General features: G+C 44.4%; 1 protein-coding gene across 1 annotated transcript in view; it reads right to left on the bottom strand.

Moving 5' to 3' along the window:
- LOC135536292 (dynactin subunit 1-like) overlaps positions 1-24,277 on the bottom strand; it is a 140,299-nt gene that overhangs the window by 79,019 nt on the left and 37,003 nt on the right. Inside the window, exons 5-7 of the mRNA XM_064962649.1 lie at positions 12,599-12,616; positions 2,820-2,840; positions 2,120-2,305 (exon numbers count right to left, since the gene is read on the bottom strand). Coding sequence (XP_064818721.1) covers positions 2,120-2,305; positions 2,820-2,840; positions 12,599-12,616 — 225 coding nt within the window. The remainder of the gene's footprint in view (positions 1-2,119; positions 2,306-2,819; positions 2,841-12,598; positions 12,617-24,277) is intronic.

Raw genomic sequence — 24,277 nt, 5'->3', positions numbered from 1 at the left:
CCGCTACAAGACCATGGTGCTTGCCTACGGAGCTGTGAGGGGAACGGCACCGCAGTACCTCCAGGCTCTGATCAGGCCCTACACCCAAGCAAGGGCACTGCGTTCATCCACCTCTGGCCTGCTCGCCTCCCTACCATTGAGGAAGTACAGTTCCCGCTCAGCCCAGTCAAAACTGTTCGCTGCTCTGGCCCCCAATGGTGGAACAAACTCCCTCACGACGCCAGGACAGCGGAGTCAATCACCACCTTCCGGAGACACCTGAAACCCCACCTCTTCAAGGAATACCTAGGATAAGATAAGTAATCCTTCTCACCCCCCTTAATGATTTAGATGCACTATTGTAAAGTGGCTGTTCCACTGGATGTCAGAAGGTGAATTCACCAATTTGTAAGTCGCTCTGGATAAGAGCGTCTGCTAAATGACTTAAATGTAAATGTAAATGTCTGTGAGTCTTTCCACACCTGGATTGTACAATATTTGCATATTATTCTTCAAGCTCTGTCAAGTTGGTTGTTGATCACTGCTAGACATCCATTTTTAAGTATTGATTTTCAAGCAGATTTAAGTCAAAACTGTAACTTGGCCACTCAGGAACATTCAATGTCGTCTTGATATTTTTAATATTCCATAAAAAAAAATCTGCCGTTTCCAGCTACAATAGTCATTTACAACATGAACAATGTCTACACTGTATTTCTGATCAATTTGATGTTATTTTAATGGACCAAAAAAAGTGCTTTTCTTTCAAAAAACAAGGACATTTCTAAGTGACCCCAAACTTTTGAATGATAGTGTACGTTCTTGTTTGATATATATGCATGTATATAATTATAATGGACAAGTTATCCTTCATCACATGACAGTATTTGTCCTGTATCCAATGCATGTAGTTTACATTAGGAAGAAGTAGAGTTCTAATTTAGTTTATTAATTTAACATCATATTAACCTTTCAATATTAGTTATCAACGAAAAGAAATTATCATGAACATCGGTGTCATTTTATAATATGCACGGGCGTGAAATTTGTGTGGATGAATCCCAAAACATAGTAGCTACACAGAGAAACACCACTAATCTGCCTATTAGTCATTATTAAACAGTTGATTTATTCCCTCGTTTGCAAACATGCGAGTTCACCTGTCGTGTCCACAATGATGCAACAGCAAACCAGCAACGTGTGAGAGGAGTTGTACCGAAGGATCATTATTCTGGTCGCTGTCAACTTCATTCATTAACAGGTACTGAGGAGATCCATTATGTTACTTGTTTATTTGTTATTCGTGAGAGATGCTTTTATTTCTTTGCGTTAGTAGTTCACTGAATTGCTTAGTTTCTAACGCTGCTGCTACAAACGTCTGGCGCTCCGTAGAATGTAAATGCCGTATCACGTGATGCTGCCTTCAAATCTCATTCCAAATTGCGGTAACCTTAAATTAACGTTAATAAACTTTAATAAAAGTCCACACAAAGCGTCAAAACTACTGCACGCCACTGGGCGCGATCTCCATGACACTCCGATCGTGCTGCTCAGACCACAGCGCTACGGCAGTTCACAATGCTTATGCGAGCCGTGAGAATATTTGATTCTTGCAGGTATGAGGACGCCCACTAGATACAATAGTGCGTTGTTATACTGTAGCCTTAAAAACACTGCTTCCAGCCGCCCCTGGTGGCCATTATACATGTTAAATATGTGTTAAAATCCTCCTGCGATGAAATGGGGCACATTAAAATCCGACATCTGTACTACAGAGTATAGCTAACATTTACACACTTAGACACCAGGTAAAATGAGTCTTTAAAAACATACAGAATCTGTATAGCTATTTGCTATAGCCTCCCGAGTGGCGCAGTGGTCTAAGGCATCGCAGTGCCACCTGAGATTCTGGGTTCTCCATGAAATTACGGAGAAAAATGAGGTAAAATTATATTTACATGTTGTTGTTTTTTATATGGCTTACTATATATTGTACACTTCTAACCCAAGACTGTACACCTGTTAACAGGTGACTAAATGAGGGAGAACAGCTTGTGTTTACTGTGTCATTACACCTGAGGGTATTGCGTCACTCCAGTATCACAGTGAGCCATACAGTACAGTTAGTCATCCACTGTACCTTGCTGGGGAGTGGAGGTGGGGGGGCTGAAGGGGAGAGGAGCCCCCCGGGTGAGGGGATGATGGGGGCCCCCAGGGGGGTCTGTGCCGGGGTGGAAGGCTCGCTGCTGCTCATCTCTCCAGCCGAGGCAGACACAGACCCAGAGGGCCCCGCCTTGGAGGCTCCGGTTCCCGCAGGACGGCTGGGCTGGAGGGGGAGAGAGGAAGACAAAGAGAGAGAGCGAGAGAGTGGAGTAAAGGGAGAGAGAGAGAGGAGAGAGAGGAAGAAAGGGAGAGAGAGAGGAGGAGAGAGGAGCAAAGGGAGAGAGAGAGGGAGAGGAGGAGGAGGAGAGGGGAGGAAAGAGAGAGAGAGAGGAGTAGAGAGGAGGAGAGAGATGAAGGTTAGACCATCATGTCCCCAGCAAGGGGTTAGACACTGGGGACCAGACAAACACATCACTGTGAAATTTGGTATAGAAAATGTAATGTCTGGCAAAGCTTCTGACATTCACCAGAAGACAGATGGATTAATACAGACCTATGTAATAAAAATATTAGTTATGAGTGAGAAGAAAAACTATATATATATATATATATATATATATATATATATAAAGAATAAAAAGAAAGATAAAAGTTTGAAAAACTTAGAAGTGAAAAAAATGACTGAGTTCACTCAAGAAGATAAGGAACAAAATGGTTCTGTAGAAGATTGGGCTCACCTTGGGCCTTCTGGCCGTAGTCTGGAGAGCAGTGGAGAGGACAAGAGAGGAGAGGAGAAGACAGGAAGAGAGAGGAGAGGAGAGGAGAGGAGGGGAGAGGAAGAGAGAGGAGAGGAGAAGACAGGAAGAGAGAGGAGAGGAGGGGAGAGGAAGAGAGAGGAGAGGTTAGGAGAGGAAGAGAGAGAGAGAGGAGAGGATAGGAGAGGAAGAGAGAGAGAAGAGAGGTTAGGAGAAGAAGAGAGAGGAGAGGAAGAGAGAGGAGAGGAGAAGAAGAGAGAGGAGAGGAGGGGAGAGGAAGAGAGAGAGGGAGAGGTTAGGAGAAGAAGAGAGGGAGAGGAAGAAAGAGGAGAGGTTAGGAGAAGAAGAGAGAGGAGAGGAAGAGAGAGGAGAGGAAGACAGGAAGAGAGAGGAGAGGAGAAGGCAGGAAGAGAGAGGAGAGGAGGGGAGAGGAAGAGAGAGGAGAGGAGGGGAGAGGAAGAGAGAGGAGAGGAGAAGACAGGAAGAGAGAGGAGAGGAGGGGAGAGAAAGAGAGAGGAGAGGTTAGGAGAGGAAGAGAGAGAGAGGAGAGGATAGGAGAGGAAGAGAGAGAGGAGAGGATATGAGAAGAAGAGAGAGGAGAGGAAGAGAGAGGAGAGGTTAGGAGAAGAAGAGAGAGGATAGGAGAGGAAGAGAGAGGGAGAGGATATGAGAAGAAGAGAGAGGAGAGGAAGAGAGAGGAGAGGTTAGGAGAAGAAGAGAGAGGAGGGAGAGGAAGAGAGAGAGGAGGAGGGTTAGGAGAAGAAGAGAGAGGAGAGGAAGAGAGAGGAGAGAAGAAGACAGGAAGAGAGGGGAGAGGAGGGGAGAGGAAGAGAGGGAGAGGAGGGGAGAGGAAGAGAGAGAGAGGAGAAGAGAGGAGAGAGAAGACAGGAAGAGAGAGGAGAGGAGGGGAGAGGAAGAGAGAGGAGAGGTTAGGAGAGGAAGAGAGAGAGAGGAGAGGATAGGAGAGGAAGAGAGAGGAGGGGATATGAGAAGAAGAGAGAGGAGAGGAAGAGAGAGGAGAGGTTAGGAGAAGAAGAGAGAGGAGGGGAGAGGAAGAGAGAGAGAGGAGAGGTTAGGAGAAGAAGAGAGAGGAGAGGTTAGGAGAAGAAGAGAGAGGAGAGGAAGAGAGAGGAGAGGAGAAGACAGGAAGAGAGAGGAGAGGAGAAGACAGGAAGAGAGAGAGAGAGATGAGGGAGAGGAAGAGAGAGAGAGGGGGGAGAGGAAGAGAGAGGAGAGGAGAAGATAGGAGAGGAAGAGAGAGGAGAGGTTAGGAGAAGAATGGGAGAGGAGAGATTAGGAGAGGAAGAGAGAGGCGAGGTTAGGAGAGGAAGAGAGAGGAGCGGTTAGGAGAAGAAGAGGAGAGGTTAGAAGAGGAAGAGAGAGGAGAGGAAGAGAGAGGAGAGGAAGAGAGAGGAAGAGTGAGGAAAAGAGGGGAGAGGAAGAGAGAGGAGAGGTTAGGAGAAGAAGAGCGAGGAGAGGAAGAGAGAGGAGAGGAAGAGAGAGGAAGAGTGAGGAAAAGAGGGGAGAGGAAGAGAGAGGAGAGGTTAGGAGAAGAATGGGAGAGGAGAGATTAGGAGAGGAAGAGAGAGGCGAGGTTAGGAGAGGAAGAGAGATGAGAGGTTAGGAGAGGAAGAGAGATGAGAGGTTAGGAGAGGAAGAGAGAGGAGAGGTTATGAGAAGAAGAGAGAGGAGAGGTTAGGAGAGGAAGAGAGAGGAGAGGTTAGAAGAGGAAGAGAGAGGAGAGGTTAGGAGAAGAAGAGAGAGGAGAGGAAGAGAGAGGAGAGGAAGAGAGAGGAGAGGTTAGGAGAAGAAGAGAGAGGAGAGGTTAGGAGAGGAAGAGAGATGAGAGGTTAGGAGAGGAAGAGATAGGAGAGGTTAGGAGAGGAAGAGGAGGAGAGGTTAGGAGAGGAAGAGATACGAGAGGATAGGAGAGGAAGAGACATGAAGAGATAGGAGAGGAAGAGAGAGGAGAGGTTAGGAGAGGAAGATATAGGAGAGGTTAGGAGAGGAAGAAAGGGGAAGAGAGAGGAGAGGATTGGAAAGGAAGAGAGAGGAGTAAGGAGAGGAAGAGAAGGGAGAAGTTATGAGAGGAAAAGAGAGGAGAGGTTAGGAGAGGAAGATATAAGAGAGGTTAGGAGAGTTAAAGACAGGAAGAGATAGGAGAGGAGAGGAAGAGACAGGAAGAGAGAGGAGAAAAGCACCAACAGAAGGGTTAGTGGCATGCTGAAACCAGGTATAACATCAGTACAGTCAGATCAGCTGATGAGGACAAGACAGGAAGTCTGACAACCACATCACATGTTGTCTAAAGCATAACACAGCCGTTCATCACCTTCTGAGTGGTTCTACAAATGTCTCCACCGCAAGACAAGTGAACAGGTTATAGCATGATGAACAGGCTATAATAATAATGAACAGGTTATAGCATGATGAACAGGTTATAGCATGATGAACAGGTTATAGCATGATGAACAGGTTATAGAATAATGAACAGGCTATAGAATAATGAACAGGTTATAGAATAATGAACAGGCTATAATAATAATGAACAGGTTATAGAATAATGAACAGGCTATAGAATAATGAACAGGTTATAGAATAATGAACAGGTTATAGAATAATGAACAGGCTATAGAATAATGAACAGGTTATAGAATAATGAACAGGCTATAGAATAATGAACAGGTTATAGAATAATGAACAGGTTATAGAATAATGAACAGGCTATAGAATAATGAACAGGCTATAGAATAATGAACAGGTTATAGAATAATGAACAGGCTATAGAATAATGAACAGGTTATAGAATAATGAACAGGCTATAGAATAATGAACAGGTTATAGAATAATGAACAGGTTATAGAATAATGACCAGGTTATAGCATGATGAACAGGTTATAGCATGATGAACAGGTTATAGCATGATGAACAGGCTATAACATGATGAACAGGCTATAGCATGATGAACAGGTTATAGCATGATGAACAGGTTATAGCATGATGAACAGGCTATAGCATGATGAACAGGTTATATCATGATGAACAGGCTATAATAATAATGAACAGGTTATAGCATGATGAACAGGCTATAGCATGATGAACAGGTTATATCATGATGAACAGGCTATAGCATGATGAACAGGTTATAGCATGATGAACAGGTTATATCATGATGAACAGGCTATAATAATAATGAACAGGTTATAGCATGATGAACAGGTTATAGCATGATGAACAGGTTATAGCATGATGAACAGGCTATAGCATGATGAACAGGTTATATCATGATGAACAGGTTATAGCATGATGAACAGGTTATAGCATGATGAACAGGTTATAGCATGATGAACAGGTTATAGCATGATGAACAGGTTATAACATGATGAACAGGCTATAGCATGATGAACAGGCTATAGCATGATGAACAGGTTATAGCATGATGAACAGGCTATAGCATGATGAACAGGCTATAGCATGATGAACAGGTTATAGCATGATGAACAGGTTATAGCATGATGAACAGGTTATAGCATGATGAACAGGTTATAGAATAATGAACAGGCTATAGAATAATGAACAGGTTATAGCATGATGAACAGGTTATAGCATGATGAACAGGTTATAGCATGATGAACAGGTTATAGCATGATGAACAGGTTATAGCATGATGAACAGGTTATAGCATGATGAACAGGTTATAGCATGATGAACAGGTTATAGCATGATGAACAGGCTATAGCATGATGAACAGGTTATATCATGATGAACAGGCTATAGCATGATGAACAGGTTATAGCATGATGAACAGGTTATAGCATGATGAACAGGTTATAGCATGATGAACAGGTTATAGCATGATGAACAGGTTATAGAATAATGAACAGGCTATAGAATAATGAACAGGTTATAGCATGATGAACAGGTTATAGCATGATGAACAGGTTATAGAATAATGAACAGGTTATAGCATGATGAACAGGTTATAGCATGATGAACAGGTTATAGCATGATGAACAGGTTATAGCATGATGAACAGGTTATAGCATGATGAACAGGTTATAGAATAATGAACAGGCTATAGAATAATGAACAGGTTATAGCATGATGAACAGGTTATAGCATGATGAACAGGTTATAGCATGATGAACAGGTTATAGCATGATGAACAGGTTATAGCATGATGAACAGGTTATAGCATGATGAACAGGTTATAGCATGATGAACAGGCTATAATAATAATGAACAGGTTATAGCATGATGAACAGGTTATAGCATAATGAACAGGTTATAATAATAATGAACAGGTTATAGCATGATGAACAGGTTATAGCATGATGAACAGGTTATAGCATGATGAACAGGTTATAGCATGATGAACAGGTTATAGCATGATGAACAGGTTATAGCCGGATGAACAGGTTATAACATGATGAACAGGTTATAACATGATGTACAGGTTATAGCATGATGAACAGGTTATAGCATGATGAACAGGTTATAGCATGATGAACAGGCTATAGCATGATGTACAGGTTATAACATGATGAACAGGTTATAGAATAATGAACAGGTTATAGCATGATGAACAGGTTATAGCATGATGAACAGGTTATAGCATGATGAACAGGTTATAGCCGGATGAACAGGTTATAGAATAATGAACAGGTTATAGCATGATGAACAGGTTATAGCATGATGAACAGGTTATAGCATGATGAACAGGCTATAGCATGATGTACAGGTTATAACATGATGAACAGGTTATAGAATAATGAACAGGTTATAGCATGATGAACAGGTTATAGCATGATGAACAGGTTATAGCATGATGAACAGGCTATAGCATGATGTACAGGTTATAACATGATGAACAGGTTATAGAATAATGAACAGGTTATAGCATGATGAACAGGTTATAGCATGATGAACAGGTTATAGCATGATGAACAGGTTATAGCATGATGAACAGGTTATAGCATGATGTACAGGTTATAACATGATGTACAGGTTATAGCATGATGAACAGGTTATAGCATGATGAACAGGTTATAGCATGATGAACAGGTTATAACATGATGAACAGGTTATAGAATAATGAACAGGTTATAGCATGATGAACAGGTTATAGCATGATGAACAGGTTATAGCATGATGAACAGGTTATAGCCGGATGAACAGGTTATAACATGATGAACAGGTTATAACATGATGTACAGGTTATAGCATGATGAACAGGTTATAGCATGATGAACAGGTTATAACATGATGAACAGGTTATAGCATGATGAACAGGCTATAGCAGGATGAACAGGCTATAGCATGATGAACAGGCTATAGCATGATGAACAGGTTATAGAATAATGAACAGGTTATAGCATGATGAACAGGTTATAGAATAATGAACAGGCTATAGCATGATGAACAGGTTATAGCATGATGAACAGGCTATAGAATAATGAACAGGTTATAGCATGATGAACAGGTTATAGCATGATGAACAGGTTATAGCATGATGAACAGGTTATAGCATGATGAACAGGTTATAGCATGATGAACAGGCTATAGCATGATGAACAGGTTATAGCGGGATGAACAGGTTATAGCATGATGAACAGGTTATAGCATGATGAACAGGTTATAGCATGATGAACAGGTTATAGCATGATGAACAGGTTATAGCATGATGAACAGGTTATAGCATGATGAACAGGTTATAGCATGATGAACAGGCTATAGCATGATGAACAGGTTATAGCATGATGAACAGGTTATAGCATGATGAACAGGCTATAGCATGATGAACAGGTTATAGCATGATGAACAGGTTATAGCATGATGAACAGGTTATAGCATGATGAACAGGTTATAGCATGATGAACAGGTTATAGAATAATGAACAGGTTATAGCATGATGAACAGGTTATAGCATGATGAACAGGTTATAGCATGATGAACAGGTTATAGCATGATGAACAGGCTATAACATGATGAACAGGCTATAGCATGATGAACAGGTTATAGCATGATGAACAGGTTATAGCATGATGAACAGGTTATAGCATGATGAACAGGTTATAGCAGGATCACAGGACACCACACTGATGTTTTCTTGGCGATTGTTCGCTGAGCTAGAGTGCCTCTTGTTCTAACATTCCTCCTGAAAGCCTCTGTGTCTGGCAGTTGGTCTCTGGCCACACATAGTTCAACCTCAGTGAGACAAAGAGACAGAGACTATCTGGTAAATGACTGGTAGCACCAGCGTCTTTCTGATAAATGACTGCATTGTGTCCGTAGGGGGAAACAACATGTCTGATGCAGACAGGAGGGAGTGAACCTTAACCCTAACTCCTCTGACCCCACCGATGGGATTTAGTTAGATCACTACACTGGTAGAAAAGAGGGTTCCAAAAAGGGTTCTTCGGATGTCACCGTAGGAGAACCCTTTTTGGTTCCAGGTAGAACCCTTTTTGGTTCCAGGTAGAACCCTTTTTGGTTCCAGGTAGAAACCCTCTGTTGAAAGGGATCCTCACGGAACCCAAACGGGTTCTACCTGGAACCAAAAAGAGTTCTACCTAGAACCAAAATAGTTCTACCTAGAACCAAAAGAGTTCTACCTAGAACCAAAAGAGTTCTACCTGGAACCAAAAAGGGTTCTACCTGGAACCAAAAGAGTTCTACCTAGAACCAAAAGAGTTCTACCTGGAACCAAAAAGGGTCCTACCAGGAACCAAAATAATTCTACCTAGAACCAAAAGAGTTCTACCTAGAACCAAAAGAGTTCTACCTGGAACCAAAAAGTGTTCCTTCAACAAGTTATCCTATAGCGACAGGCGTAGACCCCTTTTAAGTTCAACATGGCCCCTTTTGTTCTAAGAGTGGAGTAGAATATGGGCAGCTGAGGAGCGTTGTCCTGCCGTCATCTGGGTCAGGAGGTAGATGGAATCCATCCTTCAGGTTAACATGACTACATGTCATAGACTACGGGGCCAATGAACCCCATTCTCTCTTTTTTCCCGACGCTTTTGACCTGTCTGTGATACCGTATCTTAGAGGATATGATGTCACAGTGAGGCAACGTCCTCCCTCTTTATGTGAATAAGGACACAATGGCATGAGATTCAAATGAACGTGTGGGGCAATGTGGCTATATTTAAATAGAAACACTATAGTGATTGCAAAATAACGACACAAAAAATAACTCTCTCTCTCCAACACAACTCTTGTAAAACAACTAGGTCTTATTATGGTATGTAAAACAACTCTTGTAAAACAGCTAGGTCTTATTATGGATTGGTATGTAAAACAGCTAGGTCTTATTATGGTATGTAAAACAACTCTTGTAAAACAGTTAGGTCTTATTATGGACTGGTATGTAAAACAACTCTTGTAAAACAGTTAGGTCTTATTATGGTATGTAAAACAACTCTTGTAAAACAGCTAGGTCTTATTATGGTATGTAAAACAGTTATTGTAAAACAGCTAGGTCTTATTATGGTATGTAAAACAACTCTTGTAAAACAGTTAGGTCTTATTATGGTATGTAAAACAACTCTTGTAAAACAGTTAGGTCTTATTATGGTATGTAAAACAACTCTTGTAAAACAGCTAGGTCTTATTATGGTATATAAAACAACTCTTGTAAAACAGCTAGGTCTTATTATGGTATGTAAAACAGCTCTTGTAAAACAGCTAGGTCTTATTATGGACTGGTATGTAAAACAGCTAGGTCTTATTATGGTATGTAAAACAACTCTTGTAAAACAGCTAGGTCTTATTATGGACTGGTATGTAAAACAACTCTTGTAAAAGAGCTAGGTCTTATTATGTTATGTAAAACAACTCTTGTAAAACAGCTAGGTCTTATTATGGTATGTAAAACAACTAGGTCTTATTATGGTATGTAAAACAACTCTCGTAAAACAGCTAGGTCTTATTATGGACTGGTATGTAAAACAGCTAGGTCTTATTATGGTATGTAAAACAACTCTTGTAAAACAGCTAGGCCTTATTATGGTATGTAAAACAGCTAGGTCTTTTTATGGACTGGTATGTAAAACAACTCTTGTTAAACAGCTAGGTCTTATTATGGTATGTAAAACAGCTAGGTCGTATTATGGTATGTAAAACAGCTAGGTCGTATTATGGTATGTAAAACAACTCTCGTAAAACAGCTAGGTCGTATTATGGTATGTAAAACAGCTAGGTCTTATTATGGTATGTAAAACAGCTAGGTCGTATTATGGTATGTAAAACAGCTAGGTCGTATTATGGTATGTAAAACAACTCTCGTAAAACAGCTAGGTCGTATTATGGTATGTAAAACAGCTAGGTCGTATTATGGTATGTAAAACAGCTAGGTCGTATTATGGTATGTAAAACAACTCTCGTAAAACAGCTAGGTCGTATTATGGTATGTAAAACAGCTAGGTCTTATTATGGTATGTAAAACAGCTAGGTCTTATTATGGTATGTAAAACAGCTAGGTCTTATTATGGTATGTAAAACAGCTAGGTCTTATTATGGTATGTAAAACAACTCTCGTAAAACAGCTAGGTCGTATTATGGTATGTAAAACAGCTAGGTCTTATTATGGTATGTAAAACAACTCTCGTAAAACAGCTAGGTCGTATTATGGTATTTAAAACAGCTAGGTCGTATTATGGTATGTAAAACAGCTAGGTCGTATTATGGTATGTAAAACAGCTAGGTCTTATTATGGTATGTAAAACAGCTAGGTCATATTATGGTATGTAAAACAGCTGGGTCGTATTATGGTATGTAAAACAGCTAGGTTGTATTATGGTATGTAAAACAGCTAGGTCATATTATGGTATGTAAAACAGCTGGGTCGTATTATGGTATGTAAAACAGCTAGGTTGTATTATGGTATGTAAAACAGCTAGGTCTTATTATGGTATGTAAAACAGCTAGGTCGTATTATGGTATGTAAAACAGCTAGGTTGTATTATGGTATGTAAAACAGCTAGGTCTTATTATGGTATGTAAAACAGCTAGGTCTTATTATGGACTGGTATGTAAAACAGCTAGGTCTTATTATGGTATGTAAAACAGCTAGGTCGTATTATGGTATGTAAAACAGCTAGGTCTTATTATGGTATGTAAAACAGCTAGGTCGTATTATGGTATGTAAAACAGCTAGGTCTTATTATGGTATGTAAAATTGGTCTGTTATAAAACCATTTGTAAGTCACTGGAAGTCCGTCTGAATTAGATGTAATGACTAAATGACTGAAATGTCAGTGTACTTCCTGAATAGACTGGCATTGATCCAAACACCCAATCAACCTGAACTAATTCACGAGCTGTTAACATATTCTAATGAGCTGTTAACATATTCTAATGAGCTGTTAACGTATTCTAATGAGCTGTTAACATATTCCAATGCATGTTAACACATTCTAATGAGCTGGTAACATATTCTAATGAGCTGTTAACGTATTCTAATGCACGGTTAACATATTCCAATGCACGGTTAACATATTCTAATGAGCTGGTAACATATTCTAATGAGCTGTTAACATATTCTAATGAGCTGTTAACATAACCCAGGAGCTATATTCTACATAGGCAGATAATTATACAACAACAATATCAAACAGACACGTTTCCATAATCCCCTAATGAAATGAGGTGTGTATTCAGCACCTATCTAGATCACAGCTCCGTTAACACACATTTACCAACTAAAAGATGACAACAACAACATCCCATAATAAACATCATCAGATGGTGCTCTGTACCTTCCTGGGGGCAGGAGTCTGTCTCATCATATTGGCAAGAGAAGAAGAAACACACACGGTCACACACACACACACACACACACACACACACACACACACACACACACACACACACACACACACACACACACACACACACACACACACACACACACACACACACACTAGGATGAGAGATACTCAGTTACACATTGTGAGAGCACACAGACGGACAGACAGACAGCCAACAGACAGACAGACAGACAGACAGCCAACAGACAGACAGACAGACAGACAGACAGACAGACAGACAGACAGACAGACAGACAGACGGTCAGACGGCCAGTCAGTGAGGTAGGCAGACAGACAGACAGACAGCCAACAGACAGACAGACAGACGGTCAGACGGCCAGTCAGTGAGGTAGGCAGACAGACAGCCAACAGACAGCAGGCAGTAGCAGCTCAGTTCAGCTCAGACAAGGAAGCTGTAGCTGTGCTAATGGCCGCAGATCAGACTCCTTTTTGTTTCTCGCAGCCAGCCCCTCTAGAAACCTTTCTGTTTAGTCCTTTCTGCTCCATCCGTGATACAGGGTTGGGTTGCCAGTCGTATAATCACAACGCTCCACTCTGCTCTGCAGGGTTGCCAGATTGTATAGTTTCCTTCCCCAGACCTTCCCTCTTCTCTGTCGGATTAATTCTCTCTCTCTGATCTGGCATCCTACTGTGATGAAAAAGGCTAACGCTGTTCTGTTCACCATCCACCTCTCTGTTCTGTTCACACAGAGAAACCTCCCCTCTCCGGCTCGCTCTATCGCTCTCCTGCTCTGTGTCCCTCCTTTTCTCTTTCTCACTCACTCTCAATCTTCCCCTTGCTCTCTCCTGTACTCTGTCCCTCCCTTTCTCTCTCTTTCTCTCTCCTGCTCTCTGTGTCTCTCTTTCTCTCTTCTCTTGTGTTCATGGTGATCTGCCAACCACTACCCTGCTCGTACATTACATCATTACTCTGCCCCCCTCCCAGACAGATGGACAGAGAAGTGGGAGGAGTGAGTTCGTGAGAGGGGGAAGGAGGAGAGAGGTGGAGAGCAGGAGGGAGGTGGAGAGAGGGGAGGGAGGAGAGAGCTGGAGAGCAGGAGAAGGGAGGTGGAGAGAGGGGGAGGAGAGAGCTGGAGAGAGGGGAGGGAGGAGCGATGTGGAGAGAGGGGAGGTAGGAGAGATGTGGAGAGAGGGGAGGTAGGAGAGATGTGGAGGGTGGAGGGAGGAGAGATGTGGAGAGGGGGGGAGAGAGGGGAGGTAGGAGAGATGTGGAGAGGGGAGGGAGGAGCGATGTGTAGAGGGGGAGAGAGGGGAGGTAGGAGAGATGTGGAGAGGGGAGGTAGGAGCGATGTGGAGAGAGGGGAGGTAGGAGAGATGCGGAGAGAGGGGAGGTAGGAGAGATGTGGAGGGTGGAGGGAGGAGAGATGTGGAGAGAGGGGGAGAGAGGGGAGGCAGGAGCGATGTGGAGAGAGGGGGGAGAGAGGGGAGGGAGGAGCGATGTGGAGAGAGGGGGAGAGAGGGGAGGGAGGAGCGATGTGGAGAGGGGGGAGGAGGGGGAGGGAGGAGCGATGTGGAGAGGAGAGGGAGAATAAAGAGAAATAAAGACAAATGAAATGAGCAGAGGGAGGGTAGAGGAGGGGTGATGTATTGGGGAGGGTGAGGTATTGATGTATTGGAGGGTAGAGGAGGGGTATGGCGATGTATTGAAGGGAGGTTAGAGGAGGGGTAAGGTGATGTATTGAAGGGAGGTTAGAGGAGGGGTAAGGTGATGTATTGAAGGGAGGGTAGAGGAGGGGTAAGGTGATGTATTGAAGGGAGGGTAGAGGAGGGCTATGGTGATGTATTGAAGGGAGGGTAGAGGAGGGGTAAGGTGATGTATTGAAGGGAGGGTAGAGGAGGGGTAAGGTGATGTATTGAAGGGAGGGTAGAGGAGGGGTATGGTGATGTACTGAAGGGAGGGTAGAGGAGGGGTAAGGTGATGCCAATCTCTCCTGTATCCTAGCAACATGTAGCACATAGGGATGTGTGAACTTTACTCCTCAGCCTGAAGCGGTGCCAGTGAACAGCTGTTCTTGTGGGCCGACTGAGAAGATGCTTCAGGAGGGCCAGTGAACAGCTGTTCTTGTTGGGCCGACTGAGAAGATGCTTCAGGAGGGCCAGTGAACAGCTGTTCTTGTTGTGCCGACTGATAAGATGCTTCAGGAGGGCCAGTGAATAGCTGTTCTTGTTGTGCCGACTGAGAAGATGCTTCAGGAGGGCCAGTGAACAGCTGTTCTTGTTGGGCCGACTGAGAAGATGCTTCAGGAGGGCCAGTGAACAGCTGTTCTTGTTGGGCCGACTGATAAGATGCGTCAGGAGGGCCAGTGAACAGCTGTTCTTGTTGTGCCGACTGATAAGATGCTTCAGGAGGGCCAGTGAATAGCTGTTCTTGTTGTGCCGACTGATAAGATGCTTCAGGAGGGCCAGTGAACAGCTGTTCTTGTTGGGCCGACTGAGAAGATGCTTCAGGAGGGCCAGTGAACAGCTGTTCTTGTTGGGCCGACTGATAAGATGCTTCAGGAGGGCCAGTGAACAGCTGTTCTTGTGGGCCGACTGATAAGATCCGTCAGGAGGGCCAGTGAACAGCTGTTCTTGTGGGGCCGACTGATAAGATGCTTCAGGAGGGCCAGTGAACAGCTGTTCCTGTTGGGCCAACTGATAAGATGCTTCAGGAGGGCCAGTGAACAGCTGTTCTTGTGGGGCAGACTGATAAGATGCTTCAGGAGGGCCAGTGAACAGCTGTTCTTGTTGGGCCGACTGATAAGATGCGTCAGGAGGGCCAGTGAACAGCTGTTCTTGTGGGGCAGACTGATAAGATGCTTCAGGAGGGCCAGTGAACAGCTGTTCTTGTGGGCCGACTGAGAAGATGCTTCAGGAGGGCCAGTGAATAGCTGTTCTTGTTGTGCCGACTGATAAGATGCTTCAGGAGGGCCAGTGAATAGCTGTTCTTGTTGTGCCGACTGATAAGATCCTTCAGGAGGGCCAGTGAATAGCTGTTCTTGTTGTGCCGACTGATAAGATGCTTCAGGAGGGCCAGTGAATAGCTGTTCTTGTTGTGCCGACTGATAAGATCCTTCAGGAGGGCCAGTGAACAGCTGTTCTTGTTGTGCCGACTGATAAGATGCTTCAGGAGGGCCAGTGAACAGCTGTTCTTGTTGGGCCGACTGAGAAGATGCTTCAGGAGGGCCAGTGAACAGCTGTTCTTGTTGGGCCGACTGATAAGATGCTTCAGGAGGGCCAGTGAACAGCTGTTCTTGTGGGCCGACTGATAAGATCCGTCAGGAGGGCCAGTGAACAGCTGTTCTTGTGGGGCCGACTGATAAGATGCTTCAGGAGGGCCAGTGAACAGCTGTTCCTGTTGGGCCAACTGATAAGATGCTTCAGGAGGGCCAGTGAACAGCTGTTCTTGTTGGGCCGACTGATAAGATGCGTCAGGAGGGCCAGTGAACAGCTGTTCTTGTGGGGCAGACTGATAAGATGCGTCAGGAGGGCCAGTGAACAGCTGTTCTTGTTGGGCAGACTGATAAGATGCTTCAGGAGGGTGTCCATGTGTGCGAGCAAGGCAGAGGTACCGGGTTGGAGCTCCGTGCTGTTGGTGCCTTCATCCTCAATGTTCAGTACCAGCAGCTCAACTAAGTCGCTCAACTCATTAGGATACTTCAGTCTGATTATGTGTCATTACCCACAAACTGTACCAGTAACTAGTTATTACCAACCCTCTGTACCAGTAACTAGTTATTTCCAACCCTCTGTACCAGTAACTAGTTATTACCCACTCGTTATTACCCACTCTCTGCACCAGTAACTAGTTATTACCTACCCTATGTACCAGTAACTAGCTATTACCTACCCTATGTACCAGTAACTAGTTATTACCTACCATATGTACCAGTAACTAGTTATTACCAACCCTCTGTACCAGTAACTAGTTATTACCAACCCTCTGTACCAGTAACTAGTTATTTCCAACCCTCTGTACCAGTAACTAGCTATTTCCAACCCTCTGTACCAGTAACTAGTTATTACCAACCCTCTGTACCACTAACTAGTTATTACCAACCCTCTGTACCAGTAACTAGCTATTTCCAACCCTCTGTACCAGTAACTAGTTATTACCAACCCTCTGTACCAGTACCTAGTTATTACCAACCCTCTGTACCAGTAACTAGTTATTTCCAAACCTCTGTACCAGTAACTAGTTATTACCAACCCTCTGTACCAGTAACTAGTTATTACCAATCCTCTGTACCAGTAACTAGTTATTACCGACCCTCTGTACCAGTAACTAGTTATTACCAACCCTCTGTACCAGTAACTAGTTATTTCCAAACCTCTGTACCAGTAACTAGTTATTACCAAACCTCTGTACCAGTAACTAGTTATTACCAACCCTCTGTACCAGTAACTAGCTATTTCAACCCTCTGTACCAGTAACTAGTTATTACCAAACCTCTGTACCAGTAACTAGTTATTACCAACCCTCTGTACCAGTAACTAGCTATTTCCAACCCTCTGCACCAGTAACTAGTTATTTGCAAACCTCTGTACCAGTAAATAGTTATTACCAACCCTCTGTACCAGTAACTAGTTAATACCAACCCTCTGTACTAGTAACTAGTTTATACCAACCCTCTGTACTAGTAACTAGTTATTACCTACCCTATGTACCAGTAACTAGTTATTAATGACCCTCTGTACCAGTAACTAGTTATTACCTACCATATGTACCAGTAACTAGTTATTACCAACCCTCTGTACCAGTAACTAGTTATTACCAACCCTCTGTACCAGTAACTAGTTATTACCAACCCTCTGTACCCGTAACTCGTTAGTACCTACTCTCTGTACCAGTAACTAGTTATTACCAATCCTCTGTACCAGTAACTAGTTATTACCTACCCTCTGTACCAGTAACTAGTTATTACCTACCCTATGTACCAGTAACTAGTTATTACCGACCCTCTGTACCAGTAACTAGTTATTACCTACCATATGTACCAGTAACTAGTTATTACCAACCCTCTGTACCAGTAACTAGTTATTACCAACCCTCTGTACCAGTAACTAGTTATTACCAACCCTCTGTACCAGTAACTCGTTATTACCCACTCTCTGTACCAGTAACTAGTTATTACCAATCCTCTGTACCAGTAACTAGTTATTACCGACCCTCTGTACCAGTAACTAGTTATTACCAACCCTCTGTACCAGTAACTAGTTATTACCGACCCTCTGTACCAGTAACTAGATATTACATTTACATTTAACATTTAAGTCATTTAGCAGACGCTCTTATCCAGAGCGACTCACAAATTGGTGAATTCACCTTCTGACATCCAGTGGAACAGCCACTTTACAATAGTGCATCTAAATCATTAAGGGGGGTGGTGAGAAGGATTACTTATCCTATCCTAGGTATTCCTTGAAGAGGTGGGGTTTCAGGTGTCTCCGGAAGGTGGTGATTGACTCCGCTGTCCTGGCGTCGTGAGGGAGTTTGTTCCACCATTGGGGGGCCACTCTCTGTACTAGTAACTAGTTATTACCCACTCTCTGCACCAGTAACTAGTTATTTCCGACCCTCTGTACCAGTAACTAGATATGACCCACTCTCTGTACTAGTAACTAGTTATTACCCACTTTCTGTAACAGTAACTAGTTATTACCGACCCTCTGTACCAGTAACTAGATATTACCCACTCGCTGTACTAGTAACTAGTTATTACCCACTCTCTGTACAAGTAACTAGTTATTACCCACTTTCTGTAACAGTAACTAGTTATTACCGACCCTCTGTACCAAAATAATCTGAGTTTAATATCAAATAAATACAAATGTTTGGGAATCAGGCTGTCCAATAGTATAGAATCAGGCTGTCCAATAGTATAGAATCAGGCTGTCCAATAGTAAAGAATCAGGCTGTCCAATAGTATAGAATCAGGCTGTCCAATAGTAAAGAATCAGGCTGTCCAATAGTATAGAATCAGGCTGTCCAATAGTAAAGAATCAGGCTGTCCAATAGTATAGAATCAGGCTGTCCAATAGTATAGAATCAGGCTGTCCAATAGTATAGAATCAGGCTGTCCAATAGTAAAGAATCAGGCTGTCCAATAGTAAAGAATCAGGCTGTCCAATAGTAAAGAATCAGGCTGTCCAATAGTAAAGAATCAGGCTGTCCAATAGTAAAGAATCAGGCTGTCCAATAGTAAAGAATCAGGCTGTCCAATAGTAAAGAATCAGGCTGTCCAATAGTAAAGAATCAGGCTGTCCAATAGTAAAGAATCAGGCTGTCCAATAGTAAAGAATCGGGCTGTCCAATAGTAAAGAATCAGGCTGTCCAATAGTAAAGAATCAGGCTGTCCAATAGTAAAGAATCAGGCTGTCCAATAGTAAAGAATCAGGCTGTCCAATAGTAAAGAATCAGGCTGTCCAATAGTAAAGAATCAGGCTGTCCAATAGTATAGAATCAGGCTGTCCAATAGTAAAGAATCAGGCTGTCCAATAGTATAGAATCAGGCTGTCCAATAGTAAAGAATCAGGCTGTCCAATAGTATAGAATCAGGCTGTCCAATAGTAAGGAATCAGGCTGTCCAATAGTATAGAATCAGGCTGTCCAATAGTAAAGAATCAGGATGTCTGGGTGTGTCTCGTCTAGGTTACTGGGCCAGAGCAGACTGTAGTCTGGGTGTGTCTAGTCTAGGTTACTGGGCCAGAACAGACTGTAGTCTGGGTGTGTCTAGTCTAGGTTACTGGGCCAGAACATACTGTAGTCTGGGTGTGTCTAGTCTAGGTTACTGGGCCAGAACAGACTGTAGTCTGGGTGTGTCTAGTCTAGGTTACTGGGCCAGAACAGACTGTAGTCTGGGTGTGTCTAGTCTAGGTTACTGGGCCAGAACAGTCTGTAGTCTGGGTGTGTCTAGTCTAGGTTACTGGAGCAGACTGTAGTCTGGGTGTGTCTAGTCTAGGTTACTGGGCCAGAACAGTCTGTAGTCTGGGTGTGTCTAGTCTAGGTTACTGGGCCAGAACAGTCTGTTGTCTGGGTGTGTCTAGTCTAGGTTACTGGGCCAGAACAGTCTGTAGTCTGGGTGTGTCTAGTCTAGGTTACTGGGCCAGAACAGACTGAAGTCTGGGTGTGTCTCGTCTAGGTTACTGGGCCAGAACAGACTGTAGTCTGGGTGTGTCTAGTCTAGGTTACAGGGCCAGAACAGACTGTAGTCTGGGTGTGTCTAGTCTAGGTTACTGGAGCAGACTGTAGTCTGGGTGTGTCTAGTCTAGGTTACTGGGCCAGAACAGACTGTAGTCTGGGTGTGTCTAGTCTAGGTTACTGGGCCAGAACATACTGTAGTCTGGGTGTGTCTAGTCTAGGTTACTGGGCCAGAACATACTGTAGTCTGGGTGTGTCTAGTCTAGGTTACTGGGCCAGAACATACTGTAGTCTGGGTGTGTCTAGTCTAGGTTACTGGGCCAGAACATACTGTAGTCTGGGTGTGTCTAGTCTAGGTTACTGGAGCAGACTGTAGTCTGGGTGTGTCTAGTCTAGGTTACTGGAGCAGACTGTAGTCTGGGTGTGTCTAGTCTAGGTTACTGGAGCAGACTGTAGTCTGGGTGTGTCTCGTCTAGGTTAGAGTCTCTTTCTCATGGAGGAGAAGAGGTAGATGGAGGGAGGGCCATAAGGAGGAGAGAAGAGGTAGATGGAGGGATGGCCATAAGGAGGAGAGAAGAGGTAGATGGAGGGAGGGCCATAAGGAGGAGAGAAGAGGTAGATGGAGGGATGGCCATAAGGAGGAGAGAAGAGGTAGATGGAGGGATGGCCATAAGGAGGAGAAGAGGTAGATGGAGGGATGGCCATAAGGAGGAGAGAAGAGGTAGATGGAGGGAGGGCCATAAGGAGGAGAGAAGAGGTAGATGGAGGGATGGCCATAAGGAGGAGAGAAGAGGTAGATGGAGGGATGGCCATAAGGAGGAGAGAAGAGGTAGATGGAGGGATGGCCATAAGGAGGAGAAGAGGTAGATGGAGGGATGGCCATAAGGAGGAGAAGAGGTAGATGGAGGGATGGCCATAAGGAGGAGAGAAGAGGTAGCTGGAGGGATGGCCATAAGGAGGAGAGAAGAGGTAGATGGAGGGATGGCCATAAGGAGGAGAGAAGAGGTAGATGGAGGGATGGCCATAGGAGGAGAGAAGAGGTAGATGGAGAGATGGCCATAAGGAGGAGAGAAGAGGTAGATGGAGGGATGGCCATAAGGAGGAGAGAAGAGGTAGATGGAGGGATGGCCATAAGGAGGAGAAGAGGTAGATGGAGGGATGGCCATAAGGAGGAGAGAAGAGGTAGATGGAGGGATGGCCATAAGGAGGAGAGAAGAGGTAGATGGAGGGATGGCCATAAGGAGGAGAGAAGAGGTAGATGGATGGATGGCCATAAGGAGGAGAGAAGAGGTAGATGGTGGGATGGCCATAAGGAGGAGAGAAGAGGTAGATGGTGGGATGGCCATAAGGAGGAGAAGAGGTAGATGGAGGGATGGCCATAAGGAGGAGAAGAGGTAGATGGAGGGATGGCCATAAGGAGGAGAAGAGGTAGATGGAGGGATGGCCATAAGGAGGAGAGAAGAGGTAGATGGAGGGATGGCCATAAGGAGGAGAGAAGAGGTAGATGGTGGGATGGCCATAAGGAGGAGAAGGGGTAGATGGAGGGATGGCCATAAGGAGGAGAAGAGGTAGATGGAGGGATGGCCATAATGAGGAGAAGAGGTAGATGGAGGGATGGCCATAGGAGGAGAGAAGAGGTAGATGGAGGGATGGCCATAAGGAGGAGAGAAGAGGTAGATGGAGGGATGTCCATAAGGAGGAGAGAAGAGGTAGATGGAGGGATGGCCATAGGAGGAGAAGGGGATGAATTAGGGGACAGACTGAGGGAGGAGAGAAGAGGTAGATGGAGGGATGGCCATAAGGAGGAGAGGGGGATGAATTAGGGGACAGACTGAGGGATGAGAGAAGAGGTAGATGGAGGGATGGCCAGAAGGAAGAGAGGGGGATGAATTAGGAGACAGACTGGAGGAGGAGAGAAGAGGTAGATGGAGTGATGGCCAGAAGGAAGAGAGGGGGATGAATTAGGGGACAGACTGAGGGAGGAGAGAAGAGGTAGATGGAGGGATGGCCAGAAGGAGGAGAGGGGGATGAATTAGGGGACAGACTGAGGAGGAGAGAAGAAGAGGTAGATGGAGGGATGGCCAGAAGGAAGAGAGGGGGATGAATTAGGAGACAGACTGGAGGAGGAGAGAAGAGGTAGATGGAGGGATGGCCAGAAGGAAGAGAGGGGGATGAATTAGGAGACAGACTGGAGGAGGAGAGAAGAGGTAGATGGAGGGATGGCCAGAAGGAAGAGAGGGGGATGAATTAGGGGACAGACTGAGGGAGGAGAGAAGAGGTAGATGGAGGGATGGCCAGAAGGAGGAGAGGGGGATGAATTAGGGGACAGACTGAGGGAGGAGAGAAGAGGTAGATGGAGGGATGGCCAGAAGGAAGAGAGGGGGATGAATTAGGAGACAGACTGGAGGAGGAGAGAAGAGGTAGATGGAGGGATGGCCAGAAGGAAGAGAGGGGGATGAATTAGGAGACAGACTGGAGGAGGAGAGAAGAGGTAGATGGAGGGATGGCCATAAGGAGGAGAGGGGGATGAATTAGGGGACAGACTGAGGGAGGAGAGAAGAGGTAGATGGAGGGATGGCCAGAAGGAAGAGAGGGGGATGAATTAGGAGACAGACTGGAGGAGGAGAGAAGAGGTAGATGGAGGGATCATGTTACTGCTTTAAAAGGCACAGCAGCAGGGTGAAATCACTGTCACTGTATCCGAGGTCAGTGACCCGGGCAGGATGGAGAGATACCCCACAGAGAGCCATACAGGTGTAGGATTACTGTCCTGACAGCCCCGGGACACTTAGCAGACAGAACACTGCTGACAGTCACAACAACTTGTACTTCCTCTACGCTTCAGAACACACACATCACCAAATAGAACCTTCTACATCCCGGTTCTGGAGATGCTAAACGGTACAACTAGTGTTCTATAGAGTCTCATGTAAACCTGCTGGTTAGGGACTCAGACAGACAGTTACTCTCCTCTCTCTCTCTCTCTCTCTCTCTCTCTCTCTCTCTCTCTCTCTCTCTCTCTCTCTCTCTCTCTCTCTCTCTCTCTCTCTCTCTCTCTCTCTCTCTCTCTCAGCTGGTCTCTCCTCTCTTTCTCTGAGCTGGACTCTCCTCTCTCTCTCTCTCTCTCTCTCTGAGCTGGCCTCTCCTCTCTCTCTCTCTCTCTGAAATTACCTCCTCCCTCTCTCGCTGAGCTGGCCTCTCCTCTCTGACCGGAGTCTCTGTGTGTGCCCAGAATGTCACCCTGTTCCCTATATAGTGCACTACTGACCAGCCCTTGCCTGCTCCCCTGGTCTAGATAGAGGTCATCTCAGCTACAACACTGCACCCTCTCACTACCTGACATTTATCATTACAGCCAACAGAAGCGTACCGCGCCTGTGTGTGTGTGTGTGCGCGCGCGCGTGTGTGTGTGTGTGTGTGTAGACAGCAGTACATCACTGAGTAGCACAGTACAGCCCCAGTTAACATGCTACTGGGTAAACAGCCCCAGTTAACATGCTACTGGGTAAACAGACCCAGTTAACATGCTACTGGGTAAACAGACCCAGTTAACATGCTACTGGGTAAACAGACCCAGTTAACATGCTACTGGATAAACAGCTTTAGTTAACATGCTACTGGGTAAACAGACCCAGTTAACATGCTACTGGGTAAACAGACCCAGTTAACATGCTACTGGGTAAACAGCATCAATTAACATGCTACTGGGTAAACAGACCCAGTTAACATGCTACTGGGTAAACAGACCCAGTTAACATGCTACTGGGTAAACAGCATTAATTAACATGCTACTGGGTAAACAGACCCAGCTAACATGCTACTGGGTAAACAGCTTTAGTTAACATGCTACTGGGTAAACATACCCAGCTAACATGCTACTGGGTAAACAGCTTTAGTTAACATGCTACTTGGTAAACAGACCCAGTTAACATGCTACTGGGTAAACAGACCCAGTCAACATGCTACTGGGTAAACAGCTTTAGTTAACATGCTACTGGGTAAACAGACCCAGTTAACATGCTACTGGGTTAACAGACCCAGTTAACATGCTACTGGGTTAACAGACCCAGTTAACATGCTACTGGGTAAACAGACCCAGTTAACATGCTACTGGGTAAACAGACCCAGTTCACATGCTACTGGGTAAACAGACCCAGTTCACATGCTACTGGGTAAACAGACCCAGTTAACATGCTACTGGGTAAACAGACCCAGTTAACATGCTACTGGGTAAACAGACCCAATTAACATGCTACTGGGTAAACAGACCCAGTTAACATGCTACTGGGTAAACAGCATCAATTAACATGCTACTGGGTAAACAGACCCAGTTAACATGCTACTGGGTAAACATACCCAGCTAACATGCTACTGGGTAAACAGACCCAGTTAACATGCTACTGGGTAAACAGACCCAGTTAACATGCTACTGGGTAAACAGCATCAATTAACATGCTACTGGGTAAACAGACCCAGTTAACATGCTA

This window comes from Oncorhynchus masou, unplaced genomic scaffold, assembly GCF_036934945.1.
Source record: "Oncorhynchus masou masou isolate Uvic2021 unplaced genomic scaffold, UVic_Omas_1.1 unplaced_scaffold_591, whole genome shotgun sequence".
Lineage (NCBI taxonomy): Eukaryota > Metazoa > Chordata > Actinopteri > Salmoniformes > Salmonidae > Oncorhynchus > Oncorhynchus masou.
This window is presented reverse-complemented; position numbering and strand designations above follow the sequence as displayed.